This window comes from Lolium perenne, chromosome 3 (assembly GCF_019359855.2).
Source record: "Lolium perenne isolate Kyuss_39 chromosome 3, Kyuss_2.0, whole genome shotgun sequence".
Lineage (NCBI taxonomy): Eukaryota > Viridiplantae > Streptophyta > Magnoliopsida > Poales > Poaceae > Lolium > Lolium perenne.
In genome coordinates, this window is record NC_067246.2 from 238,909,892 (window position 1) to 238,925,088 (window position 15,197).

A 15,197-nucleotide genomic window follows, 5' to 3' on the forward strand; every position below is an offset into this window, starting at 1 on the left:
AAAGTACCGACGTCAATGTCAGTCGCATGCAGTCTAGTGTCATCCCAAAGAATTAAGATACCTCCTCTAGTGCCATTAGCAGGTCTTTGTGCAAACTGCTTTAGTCTATGTCCTCCCAGGTGGGCAGCAGTAAATGCATCAACAGCTCGAAGCTTTGTCTCTTGCAAGCAAACAATTTGACAGGAAGTGGAGGCCACAAGGTCGCAGACAACATCGCGACGTTTCGAGCAATTCAGACCTCACGGGTTCCAACTCATGCAATTAACATTGAGGTCTAACATTTGGAAACAAGGTAAACATCTGATAAGCCTGCTTAGTCTGCATAGTCATACAAATATAATGCCTTGCCAGGGCCAGTGGGGACAACCAACACAGGTTGCAAACAGGCAGCAAATAGCAGCAAATGACTAACTGAAGGGTAAATCTTCCTTGTCTAACCGGAAGCAACGGACTAGGAATAAACTGGGGTAGTCTGGGATGTCTTAACATGACGCACACTGATACAACATATTGGCATGACCTGGACATAACAGTTAGATGTTTGACTAGGTAGGAAGTTTTATAGTTTGTAAAAATGATGACGCACAGTTGTTCAGGCTATCATTTACAAGTAGCATATCTAATGATTATGACAACTAAGTTAATCTAAACAAAGGAGATAGAAAAGATTGTTCTTTTTTTTTTGGTTCGAATACCAATAAGGGTAACTGGGGTTTTATCATAATATCGATACAATGGATTTAGACTAAACAAAATTCATCACATCCCATACCGCAAGTTCTCAAGCTAGGTTACGAAGGATACGTTAGGATTAAGTCTAGGATGCAAGAAAGTCAAAGCCACTTGATCTTGGAAATTTCCAACCGTATACATCCCACCTCCATTATCGTAGCAATTTTTTGTTTAGATCCCGTCCTTTTGGGTTCAATTGCTAGCTCTGGACTAGGTAACATGCTTTGCATTCGGTCTTCTACAATTTCTAGTCCCTATTAATGAATCAAAGTTGCACAATAGTCTTCCTATAAATAGTCTCACTTCGAAGCGATACCTTGTTAACTTCATTGATCAGAAAAGTTAGCTGCAATGCTGATCATTCAGTAGTCCTTATGGCCAATGGGTTCAATTGTTAGTTGGGACTAACATGCTCTGCATTCGGTCTTCCACAATTTCTGGTCTTATTAATGAATCCTAGTTTCACATAGTCTTCCTATATCTCACTTTGAAGTGATACCTTGTTAGCTTCGTTGGTCAGGAAAGTTAGCTGCAATGCTGGTGAAGCACTCTAAGTCAACGCGCGCCATTACCCATTAGTGAAGATTCTCCCCATTTTTAAAAAGAGAAAGAAGAAAGCTCTCTACCTATAACCTGTCTCTATAAAAGACACTGAGTTCGTAGGTTGCAACATCTATCCAAAGCCAATCATACCCTCAAGGTCACAGTCACATGCAAACCTGATTAGCTTCCATCAGTGAGCAGCCATCCATGGCCTCTGGTGTGCTCAGGGCGAGCCTCTGGTGCGTTCTCGCGACCCTGGCATGTGCTGGAAATGTCAATCCACCAGCATCGTCGAGCAATTACAGTGCGCCATCGGCACCCGCTGTTGGCAGCAACGTCGCGTGCAAGGACAAAGATGGAAAGCGGCCGTCGTGCACAGGCACTTGCCCGGCCAGCTGCCCCCAGCAGTGTCTCGTTTTCTGCCCCGGCTGCCGGACATTCTGCCGTAAGTATGGATGTTTTCCTACTCTCACGTGGCATGATTGCATGATTGAAATGTTCTGCCTAATTGCTGTAGGACCCGACCAAGTACGCCGAGCGAAGAAGCCGGTGCGGCCGGCTGCGATCTTCATATTTGGTGACGGAAACCTGGATATCGGCAATGGCAACGTTCTGGCTTCGGGCGACTACGACGTACCACATGACGAGCAACAGACGTTAGATTCTCAGTGGGTCATGACGGATGGAGAAAACATAGCTCAATTCATCGGTATATCTGCCAGTATCTTAGCTGTTCATGAAGTGATGAAAACTGATCGATGTTGGGGCTAGACTAGCTAGCTCTCTCTCAGATTGATCTCGCGCACATACACAAGACGTAGGTAGAAGAAATACGGGAGTTGTTTTCCGGCCGCACGTACAGCCCCTTTTTACTCTTTATTTCTCCACACCAAATCTGGACAGATTACAAGCCTTTTTATAGCTGAGCAACGCAGCACCCACGCAAGCTGAAACGTAGCTTCCACGCAACTTCATCAACGTGGTACCCAAGCAACTTCCGATCGCTCCGGCGCGCGTACGCCGCGATCCATCTTCTCTCGATCGTGAGTCTACCTCATCCGCGAGACCTTGGCCTACCCTGCGCTTACTACCTGCTCCCTACGACGCCACAAACCGGCTCGAACCAACCTGAACACGAACACGACTAGAACTAGACACACGCACGCCACGCACGCACACATACGCGCGGTTTATTTCCTAACAATCTCCCCCTAAACCGCGACCTACAGGAGACACGGATGGTCCTCCACGTCTGCGAGGAGCGCCTTCTCCTTCCTGGGCTGCCGGCAGTCACGGGAGAAGTGGCCGCGAACGCCACAATTCCAGCACTTGCCGCGCCGCCCCTTCGCTCCCGAGGCCACGCTGCTCCCGTCGTCGTCGTCGTGGTCGTGGCCACCGCCGCGCTGACGGCGTCGTGCCTCCCATTGAGCGGCCGTGAGCAGCAGCTGGTCGCCACGTCGCTCTCCGCCAACAGCCGCCTTGCGCCGCTCCGTCCGCTCCTGGAACGCCTTGAGACGCCCGAGCACGTCGTCGGCGAGATGGTCTCGACGTCGCGAAGCGCTCGATGCCGGCCACCGCCGCGAACAGCGAGTCCGGAACGGTGTCGAGCAGCTTCTTCACCATCTGGGCGTCGCTCAGCGTCCCGCCGAGGCTTGCAAACTTGGCGGCCATGCAGCCGATCTTGCCAGCGTAGATGTCCAGCTCCTCGCCGTCCGCCATGATCAGCCGATCGAACTCGCCGCGGAGCGTCGACAGCCGAGCTGCCTTGACGCGATCCGCGCCGACGAACCGCGCCTTGAGGCACTCCCAGATCGCCGCCGCCATCTTCTTCGACGACACCTGCAGGAGAATGTCCTCCGAGAGCGCGCCGAGCAGGTATGCCCTCGCCCTCTTGTTCTTCTCCGGATCGACCGCCACCGTCGAGTCTTCCGGAACCACCGCCTCCCAGACGCCCTGCACGTCGAGGTTGGCCTCGACCTTGATCGCCCAGACGGTGTAGTTGTCGCGGGTGAGTATCGGACAGAAGAGCGGCATCGCGCTCCCCCCGGCACCACCACCGTGCGGAACCAACGCCATCGCCGTGGCTCTGATACCAAATGTTGGGGCTAGACTAGCTAGCTCTCTCTCAGATTGATCTCGCGCACATACACAAGACGTAGGTAGAAGAAATACGGGAGTTGTTTTCCGGCCGCACGTACAGCCCCTTTTTACTCTTTATTTCTCCACACCAAATCTGGACAGATTAGAGCATGTCTAGTAGAGCCCCTAAACCCCTAAATCTGTAAAAATAACCGCTTTTTTACAGTTTTTGACGAAAAAATCGCAAAGACTAGAGCCCCTAAAACTGTAAAATCAGAAAAAATTCCTGTGTCGGACACAGGGAATCCCTTGTTGGCCTGTAGAAACGAGGGTTGGGCAATCCAACCCGTCCCCGACCTGTAAACGCCTCCGACACGCGCGGGAGGGACATTTCAGCTCGTTCCTCTTCCTCCCTCTTCCTCCCGGCCTCCTCCCGCCGCCGCCGCCGCCCTCCAGCCCCGCCGCCGCCGCCTCAGCCCGCCGCCGCCGCCGCCCTCGGCCGCTGCGCCCGCCCGGCCTCCGCCCGCCCGCCCGGCCTCCGCCCGCCCGGCCTCGCCTCCCGCCCCGGCCTCGCCTCCGCCCGCCCGGCCTCGCCTCCCGCCTCCGGCCCGCCTCCGCCCGCCCCGCCTCCGCCGCGCCCCGCCTCCGCCTCGCCCTCCGCCCGCCCGGCCTCGCCTCGCCTCCACCGCGCCGGCCTCCGCCCGCCCCGCCCTCCGCCCGCCCGCCCTCCACCCGCCCGGCCTCCTCCCGCCGCGCCCCGCCTCCTCCCGCCCGCCCGGCCGCCCGCCTCCTCCCGCCCGCCCGGCCTCCGCCCGCCCGGCCTCCTCCCGCCGCGCCCCGGCCTCCTCCGCCCAGGTATGTTCTTTTTTTTCTTCTTTTGTTTCATTTTTTTGTTTCATTTTGTAGCACTAATTGATGGTTGATTTTTTTGCAGATGGAGATGAACAACAACGTTGTCATGGACTCGATGTCGGATTCGTCGGATTGGTCCAGAAAAGAGGCTCATTTCACAAGGGCACAAGAGGCAGCCCGCAAGGATATAGAGAGAGCTTTTGGTGTCTTGCAAGCAAGGTTTGCCATAGTTCGGGGTCCGGCTCGGTTTTGGGACAAGAAAACCTTGGTGGACATCATGAAGTGTTGTGTGATTCTACACAACATGATCCTAGAGGGGGTTAAACTTGCCTTGTTTCTATGACAATGTTGGCACACGTGTGCAACCGGAAAGAAACCCTTCTCGTGTAGAAGCTTTTCTTCAAGCACATCGTGAGATTGAAGATGCAGCCACTCATGGTCGTCTCCGTGATGATCTAGTCGAGCACCAGTGGCATTTGGATGGGCAGCGCCGTGCCGCATGATTTACCTTTGTTCTATTTGATTCGAACAATTATTGTTGTATGGTCCAACATTGTTGTAACAATTTGAATGATTATTGTTTTATGTGCGCGAATGTACTATTTGGTGTTGTAATAAATAACTACAATGCTTATTGTTTTATGTGAAATGTGATGATATTTGTGATATGTGAAATGATGATATGTGATGAAATCTGTGATATGGCATATGACAGTTTTAGGGGTTGGGGTTGAGCCAAAGACTAGAACCCTCAAACTGCATTATTTAGGGGTTTAGGGGTTCTACTCTTTACCCCTGTTTTTCAACCTGTAAAAATGCACAAAAATGGCTATTTCCAACCTGTAAAACTGCTATAGAGGTTTGAGGGTTTAGGGGCTCTACTAGACATGCTCTTACAAGCCTTTTTATAGCTGAGCAACGCAGCACCCACGCAAGCTGAAACGTAGCTTCCACGCAACTTCATCAACGTGGTACCCAAGCAACTTCCGATCGCTCCGGCGCGCGTACGCCGCGATCCATCTTCTCTCGATCGTGAGTCTACCTCATCCGCGAGACCTTGGCCTACCCTGCGCTTACTACCTGCTCCCTACGACGCCACAAACCGGCTCGAACCAACCTGAACACGAACACGACTAGAACTAGACACACGCACGCCACGCACGCACACATACGCGCGGTTTATTTCCTAACAATCGATCCATATTACTACGTGTATACAGCAAAGTTCATGGGATTCCAGGGGAGCCCCCCAGCTTATCTGACGCTGCCCAGGCCTATCCACGTTGGCAAGGGTTTCACCGGAATCAACTATGCCTGCACAGGCGCTGGGCTTCGGGACCTGGACCCTAATGTAAGTGGGCATGCCATTCTCTTTTCTCCAGCCAATCCAAGGATCATAAAGATGGCAGAACAAAATGTACTATGGAAGTCGATCATAAATTATGAGAGATAACTTAGACACATTCTGACCGAATTCATGTATACAGTTGGATGGGTGGTTGACGATTCCGATGTCAAAGCAGCTGCAGCAATTCGCGGCAACAAGAGCCCAAATGGAGGCAAAGCTAGGGGGTGCCCAGGCGGTGACGGCCCTCCTTGCTAAATCCTTCTTCTTGATCGAGGTCGGCGGTGTGGACCTCACGCATTACTTACCTTACCCGTACACCCCAACAGAGGTCCGGGACCTCCTCGCCCTGTATGGAGACAAAATCAAATCCCTGCACAGCATGGGTGCAAGGAGATTTGGGCTGATAAACGTCGGGCTCATTGGGAACTCCACAAGCGTAGGCGGCGGGTACGACGTCGCGGACATGAACAAGCATGCCACTGAGTTCAACGACGGACTCAAAACCCTCATGGACGGCCTCGCCAAAACCCTGCCTGACCTTCGATACTCCATTGCCGACTTGTACACCTTCACCGAAACTGTCTTCGCCAATCCATCAAATTACGGTAAGGATTACCCAATCCAACGCTAGTCTTCACCAGTATAATGCATGGCCGCCCTGAACGCCTTGTGTTAACATGCAGGATTTGAGGACACCCAGTCCCCGTGTAGCCAATCCGGCGACAGTTCTCAACCGCACTGTGACAACCCCGCGCAGTACTGGTTCTGGGATTACTATGGTTATATTACGGAGCACGCGGCTAATCTCGTTGCCACCGCCTTCTTCTACGGTCCACCCCAGTTTACCGCACCTGTCATCTTCAGAGCACTACTTGATGAAAAATGATGAATTTCTCTCACCAACTATTTAATCGGAGTCAGACAAGTCGACGTACTGTTCCCCATTGTAGCTTGCCACTCTGGTGTGCAATTTCTTCATGGGTATGAATAATTAATATGGTCACTATAGAAGAAATAATTTGGTCAGCCATGTGCCAGTTGTATGTACCGAGGATTTAGGTGTGACCGGAGATAATTCGCAGCCGTCTCCCCGACGAGGTCCCCAGGACGCCTTTTTTTTTTTCATCCGGATGGACGAAATGGCCCAGTTGCGCCCCCGGCTCCTCGATTTCGTCCGGATTAAACCTTTCATCCGTCCGGAGAGCCCAGGCCACCCCCCCCCCCCCCCCGGGGAGCGCTCGGGGACTCCGAACGAGAGAAAAGCGGGGACAGGCCCGCTCTCTCGGCGAGAGAATAGACGAACCCCACCACTTTGTCAACGCAAATCCCTCCTCCCCTCCCTTTGCTGTCTCGCCGGCGGCACCACCCCTCGGCAATCCGCCGGCGGGTTGCCCCAACTCCGCCGTTCCTCCACCTAGCAGCCTATATTCCGCCGCCCGTCGTACCATCTGCCTATTTTCCGCCGCCGGGCAGCTCCCTCGCGCCGCTCCTCGTCGACACGCCCGACAGGTGTTCGTCCAACTGCCTGGCCGGACATGGACTCCGACGAGGAGGAGGAGCAGATGTTCGCCGAGCTTGTTGAAGAAGAAACGGCTGCCGCCGCCCAAGACGAGGAGCACCTGCTCATCCTCGCTTGCCTGTCCGGCTTGTACGCCGAGACTGTCATTGGTCGCCGTGGTGGGTCGGCACCAGGTCGCCGAAAGTGCAAGCCGAAGCAGCGAATGGAGGGGTACTGCATGCTCTATGCATTGGAAATGGAAGAACTGTCTGTTTGCCTGGCAGAGAATGTACAAAGGTCACAAAAAAGGCTGCACTATGATACTTGAGGCGGTGGCTACCCATGATCTCTGGATTTGGCACTCCTTCTTTGGTATGCCGGGATCCAACAACGACATCAACGTTTTGCAATGCTCGCCGGTCTACTCCAAGCTTGTTGAGGGTCATGCTCCCCCGGTTAACTTTGTGATCAATGGCCGGCACTACAACAAGGGATACTATCTTGCAGGCGGTATCTATCCAAACTGGGCAACATTTGTGAAGACTATCTCAAACCCCGATCTTCCGAAGGAGCAGCAGTTTGCCAAGGAACAAGAAGCTTGCCGAAAGGATGTCGAGCGTGCATTTGGTGTCCTGCAGCAGAGATTTGTTGTAGTCCGGTTCCCCGCTTTGACTTGGTCGAAAGATCAGCTGTGGGAGGTGATGAACTGTTGTGTGTGCTTACACAACATGATTATCGAGGATGAGCGGAAGCATCCGGCCCCTCTGAGCGAACAAGCTGCACCATATGACAGAGAGGGTCCTCTTGCACAGTCTGACCACCAGGTGCCGGCATCGTGGGCTGCGTTCATCGCTATGCGCCAGGAGATTCAAGACTCCACAATGCATCAACAGCTGCAGAATGATCTGGTGAAGCAATTATGGACGCATCGAGGCAACACCAACTAGTTTCCATTTGATTTGTTTGAAAACTTGTCTTGTTTTGTTAAATTGTAACGTTTATTTATACAAATAAGCCAAATGTTGGCAAAAGTGGTCAAATTCGTCGAATTATGCATGAAATTTGTCATCCAGGGACATTTTTCTCTAAAAAATGGCGAACCCCGGGTGTGCCTACCGGGGAGACGGCTGGAACTTCGGCGCTCTCCGGGACAAAGTTTCGTCCAATCCGGCGCTAAATAGCACCAGATTTCCTCCCGGGGAGCCCCAACGGCTGGGGATGCTCTTAATGCCCGAAATCTATGAAAAATTTACCTTCTCATCCCCTCTAAACAACAATAAGAAAAGCACAAAATAAAGTATGGTGGCATAATTGCATAATCACGACACATTTGTTAGTACCTAAGTATCAAAGATTTGCTCTTATCTTAGCTTATCCTTCCTCATCAATATAGGAGAAGAACCAAAATCTACAACGGCAAGAAAAGATGATACGGAGTAATAAATAATATGAATGAATATGTGGTAAATAAATTGTATTAGTTAGTAAGAAAGTAACTAGCCCAATGACCAAGAACTGTCCCACATCCATAGACATTTTTATCGGATTCTTGAGCCGTAGGAGATTAGCTTGAATTGGCATGTTGTGACGCTCATGAAAAATAGGTAAAAAGGTCTCGATGAATAAAGTCTTCTATGTAATAATGAGATTGACTAAAAACAGTTAACACACGATCACCTAAAGGACTGGAACTGAATCTTCCCTTCTTCAAAATTCAGAATTGGCGCACTTTGCTTTAGGAACAACTAAATTACCTACCCTAGATAGGGTTTCCCCTACTCGGCGGCGACTTTGGTCCCGACGCGAGTTCCCTATCCGATCCCGATCGGAAGTCTGATTGCTGGCCTTTAAGCCGGCGATCACCCGCACGCCCTCCCCTCATCCTGTCGATGGCGTCAAGCGGAGGCTCAAACCCTAGCGGTTCTAGAGGAGGGAAGGCCATGGATGTGGCGTCTCTCCTGCGCGATCTACAGATTGGCGAAGAGGAATTTGACGATCTGATCATTGAGGAGGAGGTCTCTATCGATGAGGAACCTGAACTCCTTGCTGTGGCACGCGTCCTCACGGACAAGAATTTCAGTGCGGCAGCGTTTGAAGACACCATGCGATTTGCGTGGGGCCTGGCAAAGAAGGTGGAGTTCCGGGATGTCGGCGACAACACCTTCATACTGCAGTTGAACTGCCTTGGAGATTGGAAGAAAGTCGTGGAGGAGGGTCCATGGCTGTTCAGGAATTGGGGTATAGTGATCCAGGGTTACGATGGATATTCTAAACCATCAACCCTGATACTTGATAAACTCCCGATCTGGATTCAGATTCATGATATACCTGAAGTCTACCTGAAGAAGAAGGAGATCCTAGAAAACCTAGCTGGTCGGGTTGGCAAGTTCATCAAGATCGACACTGCTGGTGCATCTGGTGGCAACTTTGTCCGGGTCCGAGTTGAGTTGGACGTAAACAAACCTCTGGCGCGTTTCACATCAACCATACGCAGAGGAGCGAGGGAAGTCTACCTTGTCAAGTATGAAAAAGTTCCAAAGTTCTGTGAAATCTGCGGTATATTGGGCCATGAGTTCCTGGAGTGTGGCACGGGTTTTCATAAGGAGGAAGATCACAAATTTGGTGACTGGATGATTGCGGACACTGTACGCCGTGGCCGAGGTAGAGGAAGATCGACTGGTTCAGCACCGCGTGGTAGCAGAGGTTCTGGCGCGGGAAGGGGTTTTGGACGCGGTCGCGATTTTAACAAGCCGGATGATGAGCATGGTGATCTTTCACCAAGTGGGGATGATCCAAGTAAAACAGCTCGTAAGCGCCTTGATCTGGATGGTACTTTGGAGCATGAGGAAAACAAAGGAGCTCTGGTCGTTCATGATACAGGGAGCAAGGAAAATGATGTGGAGATGGCAGATAGGGCCCTGCCAAGCACTCTGGAATCGCCTGTGAAGATTCAGGATAAAAAGAGAGCTAAAACAACACCTGAAGGGGATGATGACACTACTGAAGATAGATCGGCAGGCCCTCTCGAGGGGTACTGCCGGGAGCAATGAAACTCTGCGGATGGAACTGCCGTGCGGCGAATTCACCCACGGCAGTTCGCTCGCTCTCGGATTTACGAGAGCACCTTAGGCCAGACATTTTATTTTTATCTGAATCGCATCTGAATAAAGAAGGGGCGGAGAGTCTCCGTCGTAGATTAGGTTATGATTTTCAGTCTTCCGTTGAGAGTGATGGTCGTTCTAGAGGTCTTGTTTTATTCTGGAATGAAGAAAATAAAATGGTTTCCGAGTATCTCTCGACTAATTGCATTGATATAGTCTTTGAAACTTTGGATGCCACTGTGTGGAGATTCACGGGGTTCTATGGTGAACCTGCGTGGGAGGACAGACACTTATCCTGGAGCTGCTTACGCGATCTGAGTAGTAGATCCTCGCTTCCCTGGATAGTCATAGGAGACTTCAATGAAATCCTATACTCGGATGAGAAGGAAGGAGGCAATCCCAGACCCGCTCGCATGATGCAAGAATTCAGCACCTGCCTATCGCAATGTGAACTACATGACATGGGATACACGGGTGATAAATTTACCTGGAGAAGAGCTGAGGTTAGAGAAAGATTGGACCGGGCGGTTTGTAACTCGGCCTGGAATAATCTGTTCCCGCTCGCATCGGTCAGTAATGAGGCACACTTCCGCTCTGATCATAGACCGGTGCTAGTTAATACGGAACATTTTGATGCAAGCATGTTTAGCCACAGGGGGAGCAGGAAATTTGAGGCTAGGTGGCTATCTGAAGAATCAGTCAATGAGGTTGTAAAGACAGCATGGGAAATAGCAAAATTACGCGGTTTAGCACCATCCCTGGCTGCTCGAACAAAAGCTATTCATATGAGTCTCCATGAATGGGACCGAACAGAATTGAAAGGGCCGAAGAAACGCATCGAAAATCTGAAGAAGGAGCTCGAACAATTGAGGAGGGGACCTCTGTCCATAGAATCTACTGGGCGGCAAAAAGAAATACAGGTCCTTATAGAAAACCTGATGGAACAGGAGGAAATTCACTGGTTACAGCGTGGCAGAGCGAATTGGTTGATGCACGGTGACCGTAATACATCGTTCTTCCATAACGCAGCCACGGCAAGAAAGAAGCGTAATCAGTTGAGACGCTTGCTTGATGATACAGGCGTATGGAAAGAAGGTGACCAGTTGAAGCAACATGTTGTGGACTATTTTTCTCACCTCTTCTCATCAGAGGACACTGAACATGTGCAAGAGGTTCTGGATACAGTACAACCTAGGGTTACAGAGGCCATGAATGATGTTCTTTTGGCACCGTTTAGTGCTGAAGAAGTAAAGAAAGCCCTTTTTGACATAGGGGATCTGAAAGCTTCGGGACCTGATGGGCTTCACGCGATTTTTTATAAGAGGTTTTGGCATCTTCTAGGTGATGACCTAGTACATGAAGTTCTTGCGGCAGTAAATTCAGTAAGCATACCCGATGGTTGGAATGACACCACAATAGTCTTAATTCCAAAGATCAAGGTGCCAGAGAAGGTTACACAGCTGCGTCCGATCAGCTTATGTAATGTGGTATATAAGGTTATATCCAAGATGTATGCAGCTAGATTAAAAGGCCTTTTACCTGAGATTATCAGCCCAACTCAAAGTGCATTTGTGCCGGGACGACTGATCACAGATAATATTCTAGTGGCTTATGAATGCTTCCATGCAATAAAGAAGAGGAGACAAGGTAAGAAAGGCTTTTGCGCAGTAAAATTGGACATGCACAAAGCATATGATCGCGTCAAGTGGGGTTTCCTCGAGAAGATTATGCTGAAGTTGGGTTTTAACCAACGATGGGTCAAGATGATCATGACGTGTGTCAACACAGTACGCTATAGGGTAAGGGTGAACTCAGATGAGAGTGATATGTTCACCCCTACCCGCGGCTTGCGCCAGGGTGATCCCTTATCGCCCTACCTCTTCCTGCTATGTTCGGAAGGACTTACTAGCATGCTGGCGAAAGCGGAAGAAGAGGAGGAGCTAATCGGAGTCAAGGTTTGCCGGGATGCGCCGGCAATATCTAATCTCCTGTTTGCTGACGATTCGCTGATTTTGATGCAAGCGAACGAAGGCAATGCAGAATGTTTGAAAAGGATTCTTAATACCTATTGCCGGGCCTCGGGACAGCTGGTTAGTACTGCAAAGTCTACAATTTTTTTCAGCCCAAACACGGAGGTGGCTGAGAGGGAATCTATTTGTGTGAAGTTGGATATTATGACTGAAGCCTTAACTGATAAATACCTCGGTTTACCGGCGATGGTTGGAGCGGATCGCACAGACTGTTTTCAATTCTTGGTAGACCGTGTGTGCAAGAGAATAAACGGGTGGAAGGAGAAGATTTTATCTTCGGGTGGAAAGGAGGTGCTTCTCAAAGCAATTGCTCAAGCTATACCATCATATGCGATGTCGGTCTTCAAGATTCCAAAACAAATCTGTAAAGGGTGGGGAGATGGGGCTGATCGCAAGAGGATGCACTGGCTAGCCTGGTGGAAATTATGTGTTCCAAAGGCACAAGGAGGCATGGGATTCCGTGATATCCAATGCTTCAATATGGCTCTGTTGGCAAAGCAAGTATGGAGGCTGCTAGAAGAACCAGAATCTCTGTGTGCCAGGGTATTACGGGCCAAATATTTCCCATCTGGGGATTTGCTCAATGCAACAATGAAAAAAGGGAGCTCCTTCACCTGGCAGAGCATATGGGCGGGACTCCAAACTTTCAAAAAAGGGCACATATGGAGAGTAGGAAAGGGAGACCAGATCAATATCTGGGAAGATGAATGGATCCCGGGTAATTACCGGAGGGTTTTTACAAGAAGGGGACATAACATTCTTACAAAGGTACAAGATCTCATTGATCCAATTACTAATCAGTGGGATGAGGATATTATCAGGCAGAGCTTCTTGGGCATTGACGTCCAGAGAATTCTCGTCATTCCCCTACCGACGCATGAGATGGATGACTTTGTCGGCTGGAGCCTGACCAAGACAGGATCTTTCTCTGTCAAATCGGCATACATTGCTGAATGGGAAAGTCATAATCGATCTAGAGTACAAGATGGAGAAAGGAGTGGAAGCATAAAATCACACCCTATGTGGGAGAAAATATGGGGTTTAAGAGTACCATCAAAAGTAAAGATCTATCTATGGCGAGTGATGCAAGAAACCATCCCTTGTAGAGCGGTATTGGCTAACAGACACGTCAAAGTTAGTGCCCAATGCCCTCTCTGTGAGATCGGAGTGGAGGATGTGAAGCACATGCTCTTCCAATGCGATCGGGCGAGCCAGGTCTGGGGAAATCTTGGGCTGGAGGAGTTGATCACTGAAGCATCAGAGGTCGACCGATCGGGCCAAGCGGTCTTGGAATATCTTCTATTTCATCGGAGTTCGACGCAGACAATCTTAGGCCGGCCACTGATACCTGAACTTGTGGCGATCACATGCTGGTACTTATGGTGGGAACGGCGGCAGATCACGCATGGCGAGCAAGTTAAGAGGCCAGCAGATACGGCATTAGCCATCGGAGCCCTATATACTAACTTCACAGCGGCGCATTCACCAAAACCGAAGCGGGTGAACAGGGGCTGGGTAAAGCCAACGATAGGTTTTGTCAAGTTAAACGTCGATGCCTCTTTTGATGCAGATGGCCTAAGGGGCTCGACGGGAGCTATTCTTCGGGACTGCAAAGGTAACTTTGTCGCCGCTAGTAACAGCAGATTAGACTTTGTTTATGATGTGATGTCGGCAGAAGTTCATGCTTTGAAGGAAGGTCTGATCCTTGCCCAAACTATGGGGTGCAACAGAATTATTTGCTGCTCTGATAATATGGACGTGGTCAAAGCAATGACAGACGGAGGCTTCTCAAACGGAGCTGCTGCAGCTATTCTAGATGATTGCTATCATATGGCAACAGAGTTTGTGAAGATCCAGTTTGAACATAATCCCCGTGAATCAAATACAGTAGCACATGAACTAGCTAGACTTGCTAGAGGACACGAGCAGAATGTTTGGCTCGTTGATCCCCCTACTTCTATCATTCCTATGCTTATCAGAGATGTAACTTTCGTGATAAATGAATAGAAAGTATGGTTGTATCAAAAAAAACAACTAAATTACCTATGACGAGTTCCATGAAACGGTCACTGTCGAGAGGATGTGTCTCAAGCAGCGTCTTGGGCGACGCTCGGGCGATTTGGGGGGCGACACGGGGTCCCCCTCATCCCCGCTCCTCCGGCGGGCGGACGGCCGTCGCCGGGGCCGGCGCTCCGAAGTTCTGTCCCCTCCCACTCGCTCGGAGCTGGCAGGCAACAGGTTCGTCCTTCTCCTCTCCGCCTCCGACGAGGAGCTCTTAGAGGATGGCGACTCGACAACCCCACCCCGCCGCCCCTCCCCGATCTCGCTTGGTTGCTTCTTCCTGGGACCTGGACTGCGGGAGTCCTCGTCGCCAGCGCACAGCCCCACCGCCCGCATCTGCCTCCCGGAGTTGGAGAAGAATCCGTTGGGTGGGTGCCCGCCGCCGCCGTCCTTCGCTCTGGGCAGCGAGGAATTCCCGCCTCTCCCTCTTCGCGGTGAAGGGGGAAGGCCCCCTGCCTGCCAGTTCCTCCGCCAGGACATCCGCATCGGAGCGCTGTCGGTCCCCTTGCCGGTGTGCGGTACGGCGGCGGCGGCGGCGGCGCAGTCAGGCGAGGGCGATCTAGGGTTTCCTCTCCCCAGACCCGCTGTTGGGCCAGAGCGCGGGGACAGGCCCCCTTTGGGCCAGGTGGGCTTGTTGGGCCAGGGGAGCGGTGGGTCTCCAATTTCGGCGGATGGGCCACGGCCCACCTCTTCTGCCTCGTCTGCGGATGACTCCCACGTGTCCCTAGGGTTGGGATCGACGGTGGCGATCGTCCCCGAGGGCAAGGTTTGTAACTTGGACGCTTCTACCCCTCCGCCGCCAGGATATAAGTGGCTTTGGCTTCGGTCTGGAACCCTAGATCCAGACCTTGGCTTCCCTGCTCCCTCTCGCGACGTGCGCAGAAACCGCCGCCACACCAGATCCCTCCTTCCCTCCTCCGAACCCACCTCCGGCAAGCGCATCTGGGCCTTGG

General features: G+C 51.3%; 1 protein-coding gene and 1 pseudogene across 1 annotated transcript; one reads left to right on the plus strand and one right to left on the minus strand.

Moving 5' to 3' along the window:
* The first annotated feature begins 1,420 nt into the window (after positions 1–1,420).
* Positions 1,421–6,590, plus strand: LOC127343891 (GDSL esterase/lipase At4g16230-like). Its single transcript, XM_051370084.2, has 5 exons — positions 1,421–1,720; positions 1,793–1,984; positions 5,427–5,557; positions 5,694–6,159; positions 6,238–6,590. Exons 1-5 carry the CDS (start codon positions 1,483–1,485, stop codon positions 6,438–6,440), a joined length of 1,230 nt encoding a protein of 409 aa, XP_051226044.1. The 5' UTR covers positions 1,421–1,482; the 3' UTR covers positions 6,441–6,590.
* Positions 2,115–3,511, minus strand: LOC139838555 (uncharacterized; annotated as a pseudogene).
* Positions 6,591–15,197: the final 8,607 nt, after the last annotated feature.

What these genes read in the sequence shown, in the direction of transcription:
- LOC127343891 (XM_051370084.2), top strand. Translation starts at nt 1,483, where the DNA reads ATGGCCTCTGGTGTGCTCAGGGCGAGCCTCTGGTGCGTTCTCGCGACC. An exon ending in CGGCTGCCGGACATTCTGCC is followed by an intron (nt 1,721 to 1,792) that starts GTAAGTATGGAT and finishes TAATTGCTGTAG; the next exon opens with GACCCGACCAAGTACGCCGA. An exon ending in TTCGGGACCTGGACCCTAAT is followed by an intron (nt 5,558 to 5,693) that starts GTAAGTGGGCAT and finishes TCATGTATACAG; the next exon opens with TTGGATGGGTGGTTGACGAT.